Source organism: Seriola lalandi, unplaced genomic scaffold (assembly GCF_002814215.2).
Source record: "Seriola lalandi dorsalis isolate HSWRI2012SDOR001 ecotype SW California unplaced genomic scaffold, Sedor1 jcf7180002054553, whole genome shotgun sequence".
NCBI classification, from domain to species: Eukaryota; Metazoa; Chordata; class Actinopteri; order Carangiformes; family Carangidae; genus Seriola; species Seriola lalandi.
Genome location: NW_019525106.1, coordinates 54,452 through 74,394, shown reverse-complemented (window position 1 = coordinate 74,394; position 19,943 = coordinate 54,452). Strand labels below are relative to the sequence as shown.

The following is a 19,943-nucleotide window of genomic DNA, read 5'->3' as shown; positions in this document are numbered from 1 at the left end:
GGGAGGGGTTGTGTGCGCGTGTGTGTGTGTGTGTGTGTGTGTGTGAGAGAGAGAGAGTGAGTGTGTAAAGGCTTACATGCATGTGTGTAATTCTTGTGTGAATTCTGTGAATGTGTGAAATCCTGCTATCTTATCCAGATGTCCAGACGATTTTGAGTGCGTGCCGAGCCAAAGCCGTTTGGATTTCTCTTCTTTGTGTTATCCAGTGAAAATTGTTTGTTTGCAATTTGAGTCATGTAGAAGAGAAAAACAGGACTTTGTCTAAATCATATTCAATAACTCCAATCTTTGGGGGTCTCTCCGTCACCATTCTCTGCCCAACAGAAACACATGCTGCAGCCTCTCCCGTTGAGTGGCCACATGAGTCTCTGCAGGAGGCTACTGTCATTACTGTCGTATTATGGGACAGGTTTATTGTTGTCATTAAACTGGGTTAGAGTCTGAGGGGGGACGTATGCCACAGCACAGCCTGCCTGAGCTGCACCGTCATTGGGCAGCTCACACAAACGCATACTGTGACCCAGCATGTCTGTGAGCAGTTGCTCCCCCATTTCCTTCAAAGACCTCAAAGTGTGCTCGATGTTTACTGCGAGCTTTCTCACAAGTGTGTCATAAAGCTCATAGCATCCTTTCATTTCCCATGTGTAGTCCTTGATGTGTCTCCACAACCTGCATGTCTTTACAGTCACATAAAAATCCCACAGGGGTGGGGGGGTCGCTTTTGTCCCTGCTGTGCACCAGGAGAGAGACATAGCAAGAGAACTTAACTTAGCTCACGTAAGAAAGATTTGATTTCACCATTAAGTGAATTATGAACCCTCTGAGACCATCCTCTCAAGTTCCTGTTCCTTTTTAAGTACGGTTCACGAGGCTTTCAACAAGGAGCTTGAGATGAACTGCTTTCGTCTTCTCTGCCTCTAGAAACAGTCTCAATGCTGATGAGCTGCCACCCCTCTGCTTGTCCTCCGTCGTTAACTTGAAAACCATGAGAAGGGTCAAAGAGTAGAGTGTAAGAATTCAGGGCTTGTTTTGTTTTAACATGCTCTTGTCAGACTTTCTGGGGTTGATGAGTTTGCAGCTGATGTGATACAGATCTCAACTGGTTCCTCTTTGTTAAGATTTCCAGAAATCCCCCCCCTGCGCATGAGACCCTGTAAAAACAGAAAATTATTAGGCATCTATTTTGATAATTTTTGAAGCCATATCTCATGAAAAAAAAGCCTAGATTAAATTACATAAAAAAATGAATCAATAGTGTTCGAAAACAATCAACAGATTAACTGATGATAAAAAGGTTATCTAGTCGCAGTCCTACCTATAAAGTTCATCTATGATATTTGGTCTCACTGCTTCCAAAAATTATTTAGTTTTAGTCATTTCAAAAGGAACGGGAGCAGTGATTTATTATATCTTTTTATATTTTGAAACACTCTCCAATGATGAATGAAAGATGTCATCGTGGTTCCCTTTGCACTTAACCCATTCACCTGATGTCACACTTGATGCACCTGGAATCTGTGGCTTGCTGGTGCAGTTGAACTCTGCACGGATAAGTGTCCGTGCACCAAGAAAAATGGCTGCGAAGAGTCTGAAGCGAACACGCCGGCCCAAATTTAGTGTAGAACGTAACCTTGAAATTCTCCTTCATCTGTGTTTGCTCGCAGCATGCCGTCGCAGGCCCCCACCACTTGCCAGACACAAAAGAAACTGCAAGCCTGACTGCACATCAATTTACTCTGCACGGCAATCAACCACAGCATCTTAAGTCCTTGTGGAGATAAACAGGAACAGGCCTCGGATGCCTGACAACTATTTGAGTGACGTTCATGTATTCTCTGTTACTACTTTTGATCATGTTGCCGTTATTATTGACAAACAAATTAAGAACCATTGATTGAGTCATTGGTAATGAGTATTGGCTGACTCCCCACTGACACGGTCGATCAGAGCATTCCTGTTTTGATTTTATGATCGATGTTGATGCCGTCTTATCTGTACTGTCTTAGAGGAACTAGTGCTCGACAGTATTTTGCATGTAAACTACAAGCTACTACAGATCGCCTTTACAGTTTGTGTGTGTGGATTTTAGAGTCAAATTCACTTACAGAGGAAATGATGTAGCTGATATCTAAATGCTTGTGTTGGAAAAGGGCCTTCTCTGTCTGTGCTGGCACTGCAGCCTTCAGCCCCGATCATGCCTGACTGAGGCAGAGCCAAACCCAGAGCCTGCTGTTTTCACTGCAGCGAGGAGTTGGCAGGGTGTGAAAAGGAGGCCAGCTGACCTCTGTACCTGCTTCCCTTTCATCATGTGTTGCCATTGGGACTGGGACTACATTGGTTTTCATGAACTAGCTCAGCACCCTGGACAGTTGAGTACAAAGCTCAAGCTTTTACACAGAGAGAGAGAGAGAGAGAGAGAGAGAGAGAGAGAGAGACTGAATTGGTCATGTGTGTCCTTCAGGAAGTAACTAAGTCCTGACTCATTCCTTACAAAATAAAAGTTAGGTCCCAAACAAAAGTTTATTGACAATTCTTTTTTTGATCAGAAACACGTATTCATTTTTAATATTTAGTTTATTTAATCACTCACGCTAATTATTGGGATACTCTTTCTACATGCTGAATGTGGAAGAGTTACATAGGGGATCCTGTTTGCTGAGCCACTGTGAGTTTCCAACAAGCAAGGCGAGTTTCTCCTCGTTGCCCTGCAGATAATGCAAACCAGAACCACTGCTTGGCTGAAAATGTATAAGTCAGCAAATAGACTGTTTTTTTTGCAGTCAACATCCCCACTTTTGTCCCTATGCTTTGTGATATTTCTTTAACCCTTTTCCTCTCCATTATCTCCCCCTTTAAACTTGCACTGATGTTGAGTAAAGGCTTTTAAAGGTTGCTCATGCTGCTCAATAAATACAGTCAGAGTTAATGGGAGAGACCATCAAGACATTCCAGTCATGACAGCTGAGCCATAGACGCCAAAGAACATGAATGATCTCGTCCCCCTGGGGGTTAAAAAGCAGAACACATAAAGCTCAACTGCCACAAGTCACAGCAGGTAAAACAACAACGGCAGCAAGTCAGCTCTCACTCAGTATTTACACAGGAAGCTATAACAAACCAGGGGCCAGTGACAGTGGAGAAATCTGTTGGTCATCTCTGGCTTCTTCTCACTAATGTCAGATTATTTCTTGAATGAATAGGATTGTGTTGAGTGTGACAGTATTTTTTGGGATGAACTGACTATTTCCTGCGTCTGGGGTCTGTCTGGACAGATTCTGTGCCACATGAAATGTCTACACACATGTGCCCTGTGCGTTTCCTGTTTGGCTTTGTGTGGGCTCAGTGCTCTTCCTGTGTCTGGCAGCCGCGTACCTAGACAGATAAGGGGTTGTTTGAGGTCAAGTCGCTGCATAGAAATGACAGCGAGACCTTAAATGACACGTTCTTTATCCTTAATTGCAGTTTTGATCGCTCGTCTGACCAGCTGTAATACATATGGTTGTTTAGTTAGAGAATTTTAGGGCCCATTTCATTAAGAGGGCGCCAAAAGAGGCAAGAGTCTCTTAAGTTTGGTGGATTGTACAGTGTTGATGTCATTCGAGCGTTCGAAAGCTGTAATCTTGTACATTTGCTTTTATGCTCTGTTGCAACATGTGGTAATATTTTATACAGGACTAAACTTTGCAGCAGAATGTGGAAGTATCTTCTCAGATTCACTCAGTTTTATTTCTCTCCCTCTCGCTGACAGAATGAAGATGCCTGAGGCCTGAGTTAAAGCCCTCCACCAGAGAGAGTGTGTTCCAGGGCTGGGGCTGGACCCAGAGGCCCCTGGCTCAGGGGGTGAAGGGCCGTCACAGCCCTGTGTGAGTCTGGACCATGGGGGATGGAGGCACTGGTGCAACTGGAGGAGATGGGGTGAACCGGTCCCACGTGCTGTTTGACAACTTCGTCCAGGCGAGCACGTTTAAGGGCACGCTCAAGGCCTTCCAGGAGCTGTGTGACCACCTGGAAGTCAAGCCCACCGAGTACAGGGTCTTCTATCACAAGCTCAAGTCCAAACTCAACTACTGGAAGGCCAAGGCGCTCTGGGCCAAGTTAGACAAGAGGGCCAGCCATAAGGAGTACAAGAAGGGTCGTGCCTGTGCCAACTCAAAAGTAAGCCTGCATCAGCACAAACTGTATGATTCAGTTAAAGGCGGTTTTGTTTGATGCTGACTTCAGTTAAAATTTCACCCTGTATTAAAATGCGATCTGTACCCGGATACGTTATCGCGATAATAAATGATCTAATCTCCCATTTGCGTTTACACCTGGTATTTTTAGTGAGTTCTTGTTATCCTCGATGAGATCGAATGTCTGTCGTCCGGAGCAAAACCTCTGCAAAACCTCTGCATGAGTAATTTGAGGTGGCAGCGAATCAGCTGTAGGTGTCAAATACTGCGTTTACACCTAACACAATGCGAGCCAGACTACTTCCAGAAGTGGTCAGGAAGATCCAATCACATTCTGATCACGGCGCATTTACGACTTGCATTAACATGTCTGGATAATGTTGTCCGGATACAGATTGCACTTTATGACCAGGTGTAAACGCAGAGGAATCATGTAATGCGATGCTCATGTTTACCAGCCAAGCGGATGTGTCATTGCTTTATATTGGTTTGTCGCCTTCTCTGGGTTTCATCGTTTACATTTCTGACCCAAAAAAGAGATAAGACTGTAAATATAGCTATATTATTATTATTATTATTATTATTATTATTATTAATAATATTAATAATATTATCTAGTAGAGTTTTGAAATATTATCTGCACGCAAAGTTCTATTAGCCAGCTAATAAAATTTCCCTTGGGATGAATGAAGCGCTAGTTTAACTAATCTCATTTTAAACTCAAATTCGAGTCAAGAGGAAGTTTATTTTTCCCAATAAAACAACTGAAGAAGTGAGATGTGTTAGAGGGCAGTGTCAAGTTGCAGTCTGAATATGTGGGTTTTCATCATGTGGCCGAAGCTGGGCAGTGACTCGGCTTTTCCAATGTGTATGGTTCTTACAGCTCATTCATAACATCTGCGTCTCCATGTTTCTAGTGTTTGATCATTGGTGCGGGGCCGTGCGGCTTACGTACAGCCATCGAGCTGGCTTTCCTGGGGGCCAAAGTGGTGCTGCTGGAGAAGAGAGATGCTTTCTCCAGGAACAATGTGCTGCACCTCTGGCCCTTCACCATCCAGGACCTCAGGGGCCTCGGGGCCAAGAAGTTCTATGGGAAGTTCTGCGCTGGTGCTATCGATCATATCAGTGAGTACACATGACAGATTTTGCTCTCGTTTGCTTACAGTACTTGAAATGTTCATGTCATATTTGCCTGTAGGTTTTATGTTTTGTATGTATTAAGAAGATGTACGTTTTGTTGTTGTGTAGTCCTTATCTCACTTGAGTTTTGTTTCTCTCTGCCTTTGTATTGCAGGTATTCGTCAGCTTCAGTTAATGCTGCTAAAAATGGCTCTCCTGCTGGGCATTGAGATCCATGTCAACGTAGAGTTCAAGGGTCTTATCGAGCCCCCTGAAGATCAAGAGACTGAACGTGAGTGAATCAAGCTGCTGCCAGGCCAGCGCAAGAAAAAATTAATGTGAATTGAACATGTGTTTCGATCTGAACTATGATGCATTTCTGTCACATTACATTACACATGCTCTGTTTTCTTAGGGATAGGCTGGAGGGCTGAGGTCCATCCCAAGACACACCCTGCCAGTGAGCTGGAGTTTGATGTCATCATCGGAGCAGACGGAAGGAGAAACACACTACCAGGCAAGTCTGTGTTTACAGGCTGGGAGAAATGCATTAGTAATGCAGATTTATCTTGACTAAACAAAGAAAGCACAGGGAACACTGTTTGTTTGTTTCTTCACGTGGACACGGAGGTCAGTCATAATGATTATGATCTCACTTGTGTACAGCTGTGGTCGGGTGCCTGACCTCACTCCATTCCTCACGCATGAATGAGCATTTGTGCACATCTGTGTGTGTGTGTGTATATGTGTGTGCGTGCGTGCGTGAGTGTGCGTGTGTGTGTGTATGTGTGTGAGTCTGGCTGCTACATCCGACTTCAGAGAGTGTTTGCTCTCCCAGCAGAGCAGAATAGGAATTGTTGAATTGGCTGTCTGTTTCCTCAGTTAGTGTTTGGGCCTCACACACTGCCACACTGGCAAAGCGAGCCCCCATGGAGCAGAGTACCATGACCCCTCTCTGTACTACTGACTGCTGCATTACAGAGGGGAAGCAGCGGGCTCCCTCTGGGATAACCATAAACTACATTCACACAGCTTGAAAAGCCAGCAAGTTGTTTGTGATACAGAACATCTGGTTGCGTTTATAATGTGTAGTATGCATTTGCAGGTTTTGACATGTTGTAAAAGCAGATATGAGTTGGCACATTTAGCTAGTTTAGTTTAGTTAAGTCTTTTATCGGAAACGTTTTAAATCTGTGTGTTCACAGTTCTGGGTCCGTGCACCCTGAGTGTTGACCTTAAGCTCACGCGCTGTCTGCTTCCTCCCTGTAATCCCCAGGGTTTCGGCGTAAGGAGTTCCGGGGCAAGCTTGCCATCGCCATCACTGCTAACTTCATCAACAGGAACACGACAGCGGAGGCAAAGGTCGAGGAGATCAGCGGTGTGGCCTTCATCTTCAACCAGAAGTTCTTTCAAGACCTCAGAGAGGCAACAGGTCTGCCACAGCTCCACTCTGATGCATTTCTTTACTTTACAGGGATTTTCATGTCTTTTCTTAAGGTAACAGTATGATACAAGACCTTAAGATGCAGCATTAAACATAACAATTGTTGGATTTATTTTTTGGTTTTTGTAAAAACTCCAGCTAGTTCTTGAATGCAGTGGATGCCAAAAAATGAAGGTAAATAGGACAAATAATCTGTCCTTTGATCACAGTTCTGAATTTGTCAGCTCATCCAATTAAAATGCTTGACATTAGGTTTGATGCCAAGCCTGTCCACAGTTTATTGCTGACATGACGATGTCCCTGGGGGCTTTGGTTCTGTGCTCTGAGTCGTGAAATTGCCGCTCTTGTCCTCTAATGGCAACATGGCGGAGAGCTACGGCAATAAGGAAAAGGATTGTCCTTGGAATGTAACAATACGTCTTTCTGTCGGTCTTTTTAGGTATTGACCTGGAAAACATTGTCTACTACAAGGATGACACGCACTACTTTGTGATGACTGCCAAAAAACAGAGCCTGCTGGAGAAAGGAGTCATTCTGCATGTGAGTGATCAAAGCCCAGAGCTGTGTGTGTGTGTGTGTGTGTGCGTGTGCGTGTGCGTGTGGGTGTGCGTGTGTTTGAGAGACAATTGTTGAGTTTCTTTCTGTCTCTCTGTAGTAGACATAAAGACCATACGCACACACAGACCGACAAAATAACAAGTCTGGCTCTCTCTTGCTTTCTGTCTTGCTCTCTTTCATTCTTTCAGTCTTTTATTCTCCTTCTGTTTTTGCCCAGTATCGGCCTAATGGTCTAACCAAGCCAACAGTGTTCAGCAACAAACTGCCAACTCAAGCAGACGTACTGAGTGTTTGCGCCCTCATTTTACATGGCAGTTTCCTCTTCCTGGCCACTTTCCACAGGAAACCGGAAAGACCATTTTACATTTCTGTCTTCACGTACTAGCATTGCTGAAGGTGTGCTGTGTGGTAGGTTTAGATTGCCTTGAACTGTTTTTTTTAACTGAGCCTACTTGTAAACCTACTCACAGTCATCACTTTTTCACTCAGATAAATTTAGCTGCCTTACATAGACACAGCCGTTCTGCATGTTTTGGTATCCCTGTGCGTGTGTGTGCAAGTCTGTGTTTGTTTTCATGGCGAGCTGATGACATTAATGAGGTTTTGGTATTCACTGAAGTCTGAAGCCAGAGGGGATTTGGAGTTAGTAGGCACATGTTAATGAAAAGGCACAATTTACTACAACTGGTTTTTGACAGACAGTCCAAGACAGATCCTTTTATAGCAATGACTATGACTCTTGAAAATGGATAGAGGAAGGGTGGGAGGGCTTGGCAGAAGACCGGCGAGTTCACAAAGTTCAAGGCAAACCAAAAAAAAAAAAAAACCTTATTCATATCTTCCACTACCCTGCCCTTCCCCTTACCCACCATCACCAACAGCCTGGCCTGGGCAACCAGGGAGCTTGAAGATGGAAGAATGTACCTCTCACCACCCTCTATGAAAACATGTCACTTTGAAAGCATGCAGTGATTTGATGCTACATGTTGGAGAGACTTGTGAACAGCACAGTTCATTTCCCTGCGAGTGCTTCCTTGTAGCACAGTCAAGTTACAGAGACTGTCACCTTGAAATTATAACTTTTTGTAGGGACGTTCAGTTGTTTTGTTATTACTATTTAAATTGTCTTTCATTACTTCTGAATGTCATTTTTGTCTTTTTTCAAGACATTTCTTCTTCAAATTCAAGTTTATCACAACACAAACCACAACTATCATCCCCACATACGTTTGCTTTTACATTATTCTCTCTAGGAATCCTTTTAGTTAACCGGTTTATTCATTTTAACTATGCCTCCCTAGGTATTTGTATGGTGCACTCACTTTAGAATAAATGTTATTCTACATGCTACATGTTCTGCTGCCACAAGAGTCTGGTTCAGAATGAGTAAAATCTGCACCTGAAACACTCTACGAGCTGTCCCACAGTGATTTCTCATGCGTTATCCATGAGCATTGCCATCATTTGCTCCAGTCATGGATTTCTCCAAGTGGAATAATCTGGTAAAAAGTACAACTCCTCTGAGATCAGCTGTATAGTTCGTGCTTGCTCACATCAACATGACAGCAGCGGCCCTGAGAATCCTGTGAAGCTCTTTTATTCTGCTCTTGGCTTCTGTTAACCTTGTGTTAATATTATTTTGTCAGTGACTAAACTGACTGCAAACAAACTTTTGTTTGTATTTAATTAATGTACTATGAGTCAACTTAATTTTTCTGCCACAGCTGCAAACAAACTTCTTTCTCATGCTGAATGAGTCACTGCCAGAAGTGCTGGTTTTTCACGCTGTGACTCTTGGAATACATTTCTCTGGACATCTCTGCTTTCATCAGTATTTTTCTTAATGCCTCTTGTAATCTCACCTCAATCTCTTATCTCTGCTGTAGGACTACGCAGACACAGAGCTGCTGCTCTCCAGAGCTAATGTAGACCAGGCTGCCCTGCTGTCTTACGCCCGTGAGGCTGCGGATTTCTCCACCAGCCACCAGCTGCCCACACTGGACTTTGCCATCAACCACTACGGCCAGCCCGACGTAGCCATGTTCGACTTCACCTGCATGTACGCCTCCGAGAACGCCGCCATGGTGCGCCAACGCAATGGCCACAAGCTGCTGGTGGCGCTGGTGGGAGACAGCCTGTTGGAGGTGAGAGATGTGACAGGTTTCAACAGACTATGTTTAACTCAAGTTCAGTCAGCGGCACAGTCCTACCCCTTTTGTTGTTCCATATCCGTGGTTCTTTTGTGGCCTTATTTGGTTGTTGAATACGATGTTCGCTGTTGTCTCCAGCCCTTCTGGCCCATGGGCACTGGCATCGCTCGAGGTTTCCTGGCAGCCATGGACTCGGGCTGGATGGTGAAGAGCTGGGCTCAGGGAAAAACCCCTCTCGAGGTGCTGGCTGAGAGGTGAGGGCGTGGAAACACTGATGCATACACACCAAACTCCCTGTATTTTGTTCCTGTACTCACATTCAAACACTTGTGCACGCACAGCCACACACATGCACACACACATGTTCCATCTCTTCAAACACACCCTTTTATCTCTAAGTGCTTTACTAGGAAATCTGCCTGTATGTGATTTCAAGCATCAGTCCCACCTCTTCTGGTACTAATGGGATAAGTGGCTCTCATAAGAACTGAATGGAATGTGACTTCTCTGTTCCGCACTAACTCTCTGTGCCCTTTGATAACAATGTTAATGCGATTTTGTTTATGTGTAGAATCCATCTATATTTTCTTGCCTCTAATACAACTCTGCCCATACAGCGAATGGGATTGTGTTACATTTTGTAAAAAGTGTTTCCTCTGTCCTTTAGGGAGAGTATATACCGTCTACTGCCCCAGACCACACCAGAAAACGTCAGTAAGAACTTCAGCCACTACAGCGTGGATCCGACCACACGTTATCCCAACATTAGCCTTAACTTCCTCAAGCCCAGCCAGGTGAGAATGGGAGCCAACAATCCCAAGTGTCTCAATTGTTGCTTCGTTGTACACATAGATTTATGGTACTGGTTAAAAGTCGAGGATACTGCAGCTGCGCTATGGAATTTCTACATGTTATTTTGATAGACAGGTGACACAAGTTTTGATCATGTAATTATGTGTTACGTTGCAGATGCGTCACCTCTTTGACACAGGGGAGTCGAGGGAAATGCGCATTGAAATAGAGAATGTTATCAACACCTCAACACCCAAGTTGGCCAGGAATGGTTTGTATCCCTTGCGTTTTATTCATGTTAAAAGTCAACCTTAATGTGCTCATCGATCACTGTAAGATTTTGCTGCAATCACTGTTGCTGAAATGTAACAATGAACTATTTTCACTCTAGAAAATTGCCTGCTTGACAAGCAGTTGCAAGGTAACACAAAGTCCAAATGCATGGTGTTGCTTTTCAGGGATTCCTAATAGTTTTAACAGTTTTGAAGTTTACCTGCTATGTATTCATGAATGAGTAATATGAAATGATTACTGGAATGATGGAACTTTGTGGATGGACTGATTGCAGCCTTTAAAAATTTCCTTTGCGTGCACTAACTCGGTTATTGATGCTCTCCCTGGTTATATTCAACACTTAATGTCCATTCTAGCTGTTTAAAGGTTACCTGTAAATTCTGCATCCTCTCCTAACCTCTCATTTGCATCCTTTTTACTCCTTTACATCAGAGAAATGTTTTACATCTCACGGTTCATAATACTTATGCACTGACTGGTTGAAACTGGTACTAACAAGGATGATGAGGCCATGGATGCTAAAAAAACTTTATAATCCTACGCTCAGCCTTGCCGGACCAAGGCCATGAGATTGCCCAGCAAGAGATGTGTAGTGCTTTCCAGAAACAGTTTGCCATTTCTTGCGTGGTTTTATCCAGATTCTGTTCAAGCTGATGCTTTAACATCAAGCCTTTCATTTTCTCTTTTCTGCCACACCAGAGTCTGTAGCTCGATCTAGTAAACTGCTCAACTGGTGCCAGAGACAAACGGAGGGCTACAGGAATGTTAATGTAACAGACCTTACTATGTCTTGGAAGAGCGGTCTGGCCCTGTGCGCCCTCATTCACCGATACAGACCGGATCTCATGTGAGTATTCTGAAAGAAATACATGCAGAACCTACACAACTTGGAGCACAGATTAATACAGATGGTAAATTAGTTTTACTATTTTTGGACCGTTGCAAACTCTGCCGAGTGTATCCCAAGAGTGAAAGGGTTAAAAGCGCTGCGGCGTCCGGAATGACTGGCCTGCTGTGTTTATATGAGTTAGTTGAGTTGCTAATGATGTTTATTGTCTGGTTGGGACCTTGGTTTTGGAGAGTATATCACTGTAAATGAGGTGACATCTACCAGTCATAATGGCCTCTTGGGTCACTTAACAGAGCCTTCCTCATAACCCCCCCCGCGCGCCCTCCTCCTACCACACACACACACACACAAACACTTCTTACCCGCATGCTCTCCATAAACAACACAGTCTCCATCCGCATTGCCTAATGTAGTTTGTTACCGGCTGGAGGCAACGTGGCAATTATCATTATAAGCTATTAGCGTCTGTGTCCTGCCTGACCTTTACCAAGAGGTGTAGCGGTTGTGCTCCGCTGCCTTTTATAGGCCAGATGATGGGAGGAGGAGGGGACAGAGGCTGATGAGTGGAAGGTGCCTTGGGGAAAACTGCGTTCACGTGTACGCATGTACGAGACGGATGCTTTGGAGGATTGAGTGGAGGGTCTGACTCTGTGCCTGATGTGATATTCCACTGCTAATGCTTTTAAATGGGCTGTATGTGCAGTTGAAATGTATTGATGAGCGACGTTAATGGTATTTTCAGCTGCAGTATAATGACATTTACAGTAATGCTTTCCACAACATGCACAGTAGTCTGCGGTATAGAAATGCTTCTTCATTAGTTTTGGTAATGCAGGCTCACCATTATCCATCCATTGATGTTTAAAATCAGCTAAATTAGCCTGTGTGTAAATGTGTGGCATATTCATGTTACATTTAATGGATCAATATAGATTAAGATAACGAGATGAATGCTCATTGTTATATGATGGGATCTGTCTGTTTGTCCCTTATCTTTGACATTTCATGTCCCACCCCATTCCAACATTGTCTTTTGATTCTTCTCTCTCCTGCTCCCTCCTTCCTCTCGCCCTCAGTGACTTCGACTCGCTGGACGAGCGAGACCAGGAGAAGAACAACCAGTTGGGTTTTGACGTGGCGGAGAAGGAATTTGGCATCTCGCCCTGCATGACTGGCAAGGAGATGTCTTCTGTGGTGGAGCCAGACAAACTCTCTATGGTCATGTACCTCAGCCAGTTCTATGAGATGTTTAAGGACACAGTGCCGCCTGGAGGTGAGAGTGGGTGATGCACTAGGACTCCTTGTTCTGCAATCTGGTTTTGGGAGGTGTCTGTAATTACAGAAATGTCATCTTTGGACGGATGCAGTCAAAACATAATTACCTGTAATCCTGAGAGGATTTTAGAGTGCTTTTTTCTTGCTCATAACCTATGATTTTCTTTGTGGGTTTCTGTTCAGATAACCACAACCTGAGTCCTGAGGAGAAGGCTGCACTGATAGCCAGCACCAAGTCTCCCATCTCATTCCTTAGCAAACTTGGCCAGAGCATAGCAATATCCAGGAAACGAAATCCGAAGGTCAGTGAAATGCCTGTTAGCACCCCATGATTTCTTAAAACAAATTTTCATTGTTTTGCCTGAAGTTAAAATAACGTATGACATGTCATCAGCAGGACAAAAAAGAGAAGGATGTAGACGGTTTGGGGAAGAGGAGGAAAACTAGCCAGTCTGAAGATGTGAGTAGAACTGACAGCACAGCATATCAGATGTAGAGCTTGTGATTACTGTTTGATCAGTCTATCCGACCAGAACAGACTAATTAATCCCACTAGACTGGCGGCAGCAGGCACCAAAAAAAAAAAACCCTGTTTTCCCGCAGGAGGAAGTATCCAGGACCGGTCGTGACGACAGGCCGTCTGTCCCTGTTGTCCTGTCTGAGAGAAAAATGGACTGTGCTGCTGCAGGGAACCACAACAAAGTCAAGGTCATGGCCACCCAGCTACTCGCCAAGTTTGAGGAGAACGCCCCCGCCCAGCATACAGGACTCAAAAGACAGGTATGCTGGAAGTCACATGGTTCATTTTGTGGTGGGGGTGGTGGAAAGAGTTTTCCACTTGGGGAAGATTAGGCAACAGGGGGAAAGATGTTCAGACTGTGTAGGAGTTGAGATTGCCTTTTTTTTTTCTTTTTTTTTTCGCACACTTATTGTGGTTTGTTTTTCCTCACAATGAGTATTTTTGATGAGCATGTAGATTTCATATCGTTCATTCGTATGACAGCGTCTCCGGTCTCATGATGGACGAGCTGCAGGCCCACTGTATTAATGAGCACAGATCCAGAATGCTAATATTGGTCAGGCTGGGTATTGTTCCTGGGTCATGTAGGCGGCCTCATAGTGCTGACTGGGCTTGGAGGTCTCAGGCAAATTGGTTTGCCAAGCACTGGTTTTCTTGCTACTGAGGACCAACAGAGCAGAGTGGGAGGGAGATGTGGGCTGCGGAAACACTGGGCAGTATTGTGGATTGAGAGAAAGACGGCTCTCAACTGTTGCAGACTGAGAAAACGTCTTGTTACTGTGTGACTTGAAATAGCTGCTTCTGATTTGATTTTTTTTTTTATTAGAAAGGTTTATGTTTGTTTATTGCTTTTGCCATCAGATGTATGTGAAAATAGCTGATATAATTATGTTTGTCCAAAATGTAATAACGGGTAATTTGAAGGTTTCTGGGCTAAATGGTGTAGCAGTTACTTGGCTGAAGACATGTGTATTTCACCCTTTTCCATTCATTATTCATGTGTATTTTGCATGACTTTTACTGTGAAGTGCTATTATAAACTTCTCCCAGCATGATCTTCTTATGACTCTGTCATTTCTTTAGTTTTTTTCCAACCACTGTGCGCCTGATTCACTTCCTTTTTTTTTCCGTTTTTCTCTCTCCTTGTCTCCATCTCCCATCATGGACCATTTCATGATGCCTTGCATGGTTATTCTGGCCCCCTTACTGGCCGCGTTCGCTGTCACATCATCTTTCCTTGGCCGCAAAGGGGGAATCTCTGCCCAATCTGGATCGCCTTTTGCCCCCTTCCCCGCCCCAAACCCCTGTGAATGAGCCAGTGCGCCTGGCACCTGTCCCAGCATGGAGAAAGGTAAAGAGTGGAGCCGTGCCACCCTTATCCCCTCAGAGACTAACCACTAGACTGACTCATCTAACCATATGTCCCTGTGGTGTGTCATAGTGGGGAAAGCTGCTTTATGTTGATCAGTTCTAGTCTCCTCTGAGGACAGAATCTGTAGTGTCAGATTTGGTGGAATTAACTCTCTAGTCTGGATGCTTGGAAATGTATTGCGTGGTTAACAAAACCGTGTGAGTGTTTTAACTTCTCGATCAAATAGCTGTGCAGCTTTGTGTGTTTGTGTCTGAGAGAGAGACATACGAATGCACCGCCGTCATGGTCTCTCTCCTCCTTGCTTCTCCTGTCCTGGTTCAGAGACGCACACAGCAGCAGGAGCAGCTGAGCTTTCGCTACAAAGAAATGATCAAGTATCAGACACTGCCCAACAGACGGGAGCAGGTACGCTGGCCTGGTAGTCCTCCCAACTCCTTTCACATCCCCATTCAATCCAGGTTCACCCTCCTACAGATGAAAAAGGATTGGTGTTCCAATCCAGAAGCAAGGGGAAGGGGAGATAGCCTCACCAAGCAGCCAGGGAACATCTTGTGAGAATCATTTTACAATATCAGACGCTGGAAAACATCTACTCAGAGCAGATCCAGCCCCAGGCAGATCAAACAACAAAGTATGAGGAGTATTTATTTTGTTTCATGACTCCAAACTCTTGTCAACAGCTGTTCAAAGTAGGTGTTACAAATACAAGATGAAACACGATTCTGCCACTGCATGGCATATGTCTTGCCTCAGATATTGATTTTTCTGGGTAGTTTCTGAGAAATTTTGCAGTGTTTTCTGAATTTTATGGAGAAAATAGAAATAGGACATTAGTAAACTGATTCATATTTGTAGGTAAAGACCATTGTAGGAAGGTTCATGTCCAAAACGCAACAGTAAAATTAATAATGCATGGTCATAAAAAGCTGACAGGCCAATATATTCAAAACACTAAATGACATTTACTAATTACTACTACTAATAACTACTAACTAGTTATTAGTCTTAAGACTTAACAAATGTGTTGAATGCAAATATGTTCCCTAGTGCTACAAGTACTCTGCAGGGTACATTTAATATTTCTGCTATGTAGAACAAATTTCAATGTTTGGTATGTGTTTTCAAGACACTGAACATAGAATAACAACAACACCTGAAAGTAGAATGTGTAGTCTTCCCCTATGATGTCTACCGTCCTCCTCTTTCTTGCTGCATTTGTCCACCACTTTTAATGGCTGGCGAGCTCCCGTTAAAGGTTCCCTGCTACAAGTGTTTCAGCCCTCCCTACAGACGCAGATACAGTTAAGGTTGCTACTTCTGCAGCAATCCTGCCCATAGGTGCACAGACATGCTGCCAACAACGAAATAAGATCCAGCGCTACATTCACTCCTGCAGCCTCAGTAGAGGACAAGCTGTAGCCGACTGCTCTGCCTTGTTGCCCCCCCCCCCCCTTTACTGTTTTCCCTTATGAATAACAGAGTCAGCACAGTTAAGTGCCAGATCCAGTTTTCTCATGCTGAGGCTAAGAAAGTTTTTTTTTTTTTTTGTCTTGTCACTACTTGATTAAGCATTCACATCACAGACACTGATTTAAAGCCTCAAACTCTGCTGTCTTAAAGGGATTTAATTCGCTGCTCTTCTTAAATGTCCTCTCACTCCACATTAAGCCCCTCGCTGCTGAGTAAATTAGCTGAAAGTTAGCTGTAAAGGCTGGAAATAATTGTGATAATCCTAAGCTCCTCTTTACACAAAGTGTTTGAGTTTAAGTGATTGAGTTTTCAAAGCCAACTTAAAAAAAACTTTCTCCTGTAATATTGTAATGTAAGTTTCCATACATCAGCGTTATATCATAGATAATTACAGCACCGGTGAATTATTTTCCCTTTTGTCTTCCTGACTATATTTTTTAAAGTGTTTTATTGTGCTCTATACACATTGTGGATGGCCTTTTTTCAGGGTATTTGTATGGAAATGTGTGATGTGTTTTAACGGTGCTTCTACTGTTTTGTAAGTGAATTTAACCAAGTGAAGTAGAGCACTGCACTAATTCTATTAACCAAATGTGTTACTAATTTGGTGTGGAGAGTATACACAAATATTTTTGATTATAATTTATTCTCAGTTTTTGAAAGCATTAAAATCTATTATTCGACTTTGAATGACAAAGGGAAAGAAAATAATCATTGATCTTAGCACTAGCTCGTCGTTTTCATCCTCATCCTCATCATCTTCTGCTCAATCTGCTGTCCCTGTTCATCTCTCAAGGCCAGAAGTGGTGCAGACCAACTGTCCAGCTCGGGCTCTCGGAGCTGCCCAAAGAAAACCATTCTGCTCCCTTCTTCTTCCTCCACTTCCTCGCTCTCTCTTCACTCAGAGGTGACACACAGTCTGCTGTATCTGTCTGTTTGTGTCTGTCTATCTCTGCCACAAATCCATGGCAAACTCATCGAGTGCCCCCATACTCCCTTAGTCCCTGTGTTTACATCCACAACCAGTCTTCCTAATTATGTCTGCTGGACCCTCAGGTTTGACCTCTGCAGTGTGTAGTTTAAATGAAAACAAAATGCTGCAATTCCCCAAGTGAACTTGCTAGAGAGGTCACAGTCTTGTTTTCTTCCCTGTGAGTGGGTAGTGCGTGTCATTATCAGAAGAGAGGCTTGTCTTTCATGCTGAAGGGTATGTTGTTGGGATGCGATGGCTTGTAAATAAATTCAGACTCCAGAGACTTTGGCTAGTTTAAACTTATTGTCAGGCACTGTAAGAGATACTAACAAGCTGTTCTCCTAAGAGACATTCAACAACTCCTTTTTGTAATAGTCTATTTACGCTTGATGAAAACCAAAGTGTTAATACAGTTCATGTGTCTGCCCATTTCTGCCTTCAAGCCTTTATGTAAAACTCCGGACGAAGAGGAACATGAATACTACGAAAGGCCTCTGAAATACGGGGTAGAGTAAATGAGTGATTGCATGGACATGTATTCATGTTTGTCACTGCTTGTTTGTGGTTGGAGTTTTTTGATGAGATAATGGTTGGAGCTGCTGTAAACAGACATCTATATGGAACAAACCATTATTTTCCTTTTATATAACATCATGCTATTAAAAGCATTCAGCCATTAGATACACCCACGCAGCATCAAGTCTCAATAGGGCTTCCTTGGCAGGAATGGGAGCCGCTGCACCTGCCATACCCAGGACCCATTCACATACCTGGTATACAGGAACGGGTTGACCGCCTGATCTCAAAGTTTAAGGGCAAACCTGACAAGCCAAAACCAAAGGTGAACACCGTGCATGGATTTTTTTGTACGAACATGGTTACCAGTGTTGAGTATTTTTTTTCACTTGCTATTGGTGTACTTTTGCACTTTCTCTCAAGTCTAACGCCCTCTTTCAACCATTCCTCTTTTCTCCGCGGAGCCTAAGAAAAAGCCGTCCCGTTTCTTTATAGAGCAGTGGTACTTGTCCCGAGGCCTAACTGAGAGTCCTGGTTCACCACTATCCTCTCCTGACTCTTCCAGAAAGGTTAGGTTTCTGGTGCTGTGTACTAACACTCTGAACACATCACCCTCTGTCGTACTGAGAAATAACCTCCTATGAAAGTTTTAGTTTTAGACTCACTTGAGCTTGTTCAGTTCAGTTTGTTTATCTCAAGTGTAGTCTGTTGTTTTGCAAGGTATTTCTGTTAGATATCTCTACTAACTGCAGGGCATTGCTTTCATAGTTTACCCACTCAGGCTGACATTACTACATAAATTAAAGACTGTCAGCTTGAACTATGAAAACAATGGCTAAAGACCATCTATGGTCTGTACCACAATGACAAGCTGTTTGGATGGGAGATTGTTTTTGGAAACCACTAAAAGGTTACATTTTCCTCAAACATCCCTTTGGATATTGAATCATCTTTTTCTCTGCAGGAGTCAGGAAGGCCTCTGAATTCTGATGACCAAATGCCGTTATATGTGCTAAGTATTCAGGAGAGGGCTGAGCAACTTGCCTCTCAGTTTGAAGGCAGGCCAGTCGCACCACAGGTGAAATTTCCCCATTAATACAGACAGCTGATTATCAGTCTAATGTTTATACATGAATGCAAGTTTTTGAGAGACTCATCCTGTTGGTCAACTTCTTATTTTAGGAGTAGACAGCAAAATCATCCATGGATCCCCAGAAGGTTGTTGGCACTGTTACTATCAGGTTAAACTAGTAATTGCAGGTGGGCAGCATGTACATAAGAACTCACATTAGCTGTAAAACTAAATGGTAAATGAATGAATTTGTAGATTTTTTTGACATTTTGTGAAGGAGATGAATAGAATCTGACACAAAAATCTTACAACCACTTGTGGCTAACCTTGACTGCAGATAGGACTGAAGTTTCATCCTAAAGAGATGTAAATATAAACTGTTAAGTGAAGGATTAATGAGATTTCACCTTTAAACTACATAAAAGTGCAATTTAAAAACAAAACAAACTAAAAAACATAATAAGAATGTTTTATCTCAGTATTGCTTGCTGCCCCTTACTCAGCAGTTTAATCTAACATGTTCAAATAGAAGATGAAATAGGAATACATCTGGAAAACACATGTTTGAGGTTAATACAGGTTAGTTTATTTGCTATTAGCACAGATACAGAGATAAGAATATTATTAATAAAGACAATTTAAAAAGATGAACCATAAAGAGCATAGAGATTACGCTGAGTAAAAATGAGAAGAAGCGGTGTCAGTAGCATTCTCTCAGTCAGCAGTGTATGCTAACATGTTAGCATAGAGCACTACAGCTCATTGAAAACACATTTAATTGTCTACACCTGTGCCATTTGCACAGGTGTAGATACACTAATATTATGTATAAACAGAGAAACAAAAAAAAAGGGTACACTGACTAAAAAAACAGTGTTAGCCTACTAAACAATTTACTCCAGAGGGAATGAAGGTGACCAACAGGCTACTCTCCTAACAACTGTCTAATCATTTATTTTAGAAAATGGTGTAAAGGAGAAAACAAATGGTATGAAACTGTGTTAAAAGAGAAAGAAACAAAAAAACCTATATATATAAATAAATACTCTCCTCTCCCCCTCTTTCGTGGAGCCTAAGAAAAAACCCTCTCGTCTTTTTATGGAACAATGGCACGTGGCCCGAGCCCAGAGTCCCCCTGATTCTCCCCCTTCCTCCTCTGACACCTTGAGACAGGTAGTCACTTCACGCCTGGAAGGAATGGAGTGTGGTGACACTAACACGCTACACCTGCACTTTGTCTTTCAGGAAGACGCATCGTGTCACTTAGTTCTAAAAATTACTCAACACGGCTTAAGCTCGCCTAAGACCTGTTTTAAAAGTTGTCTGCTTGTTATCTGAAACCCCCCCCCCCCCCCAAAAAAAAAAA

At 43.2% G+C, this 19,943-nt stretch overlaps 1 protein-coding gene across 2 annotated transcripts in view; it reads left to right on the top strand.

Moving 5' to 3' along the window:
- mical3a (microtubule associated monooxygenase, calponin and LIM domain containing 3a) overlaps positions 1 to 19,943 on the top strand; it is an 85,367-nt gene that overhangs the window by 35,072 nt on the left and 30,352 nt on the right. Inside the window, exons 3-25 of one of the 2 annotated variants that reach the window (XM_087176397.1) lie at positions 3,749 to 4,155; positions 5,090 to 5,297; positions 5,467 to 5,583; positions 5,707 to 5,808; positions 6,568 to 6,723; positions 7,175 to 7,275; positions 9,180 to 9,437; positions 9,582 to 9,697; positions 10,111 to 10,237; positions 10,413 to 10,506; positions 10,627 to 10,656; positions 11,229 to 11,376; positions 12,456 to 12,652; positions 12,838 to 12,956; positions 13,052 to 13,114; positions 13,258 to 13,434; positions 14,424 to 14,525; positions 16,813 to 16,923; positions 17,433 to 17,495; positions 17,714 to 17,830; positions 17,970 to 18,074; positions 18,470 to 18,583; positions 19,649 to 19,750. In XM_087176397.1, coding sequence (XP_087032523.1) covers positions 3,877 to 4,155; positions 5,090 to 5,297; positions 5,467 to 5,583; positions 5,707 to 5,808; positions 6,568 to 6,723; positions 7,175 to 7,275; positions 9,180 to 9,437; positions 9,582 to 9,697; positions 10,111 to 10,237; positions 10,413 to 10,506; positions 10,627 to 10,656; positions 11,229 to 11,376; positions 12,456 to 12,652; positions 12,838 to 12,956; positions 13,052 to 13,114; positions 13,258 to 13,434; positions 14,424 to 14,525; positions 16,813 to 16,923; positions 17,433 to 17,495; positions 17,714 to 17,830; positions 17,970 to 18,074; positions 18,470 to 18,583; positions 19,649 to 19,750 — 3,006 coding nt within the window. In that variant the 5' untranslated portion in view covers positions 3,749 to 3,876. The remainder of the gene's footprint in view (positions 1 to 3,748; positions 4,156 to 5,089; positions 5,298 to 5,466; positions 5,584 to 5,706; positions 5,809 to 6,567; positions 6,724 to 7,174; positions 7,276 to 9,179; positions 9,438 to 9,581; positions 9,698 to 10,110; positions 10,238 to 10,412; positions 10,507 to 10,626; positions 10,657 to 11,228; positions 11,377 to 12,455; positions 12,653 to 12,837; positions 12,957 to 13,051; positions 13,115 to 13,257; positions 13,435 to 14,423; positions 14,526 to 16,812; positions 16,924 to 17,432; positions 17,496 to 17,713; positions 17,831 to 17,969; positions 18,075 to 18,469; positions 18,584 to 19,648; positions 19,751 to 19,943) is intronic. The other variant, XM_023415480.2, reaches the window with a different exon arrangement.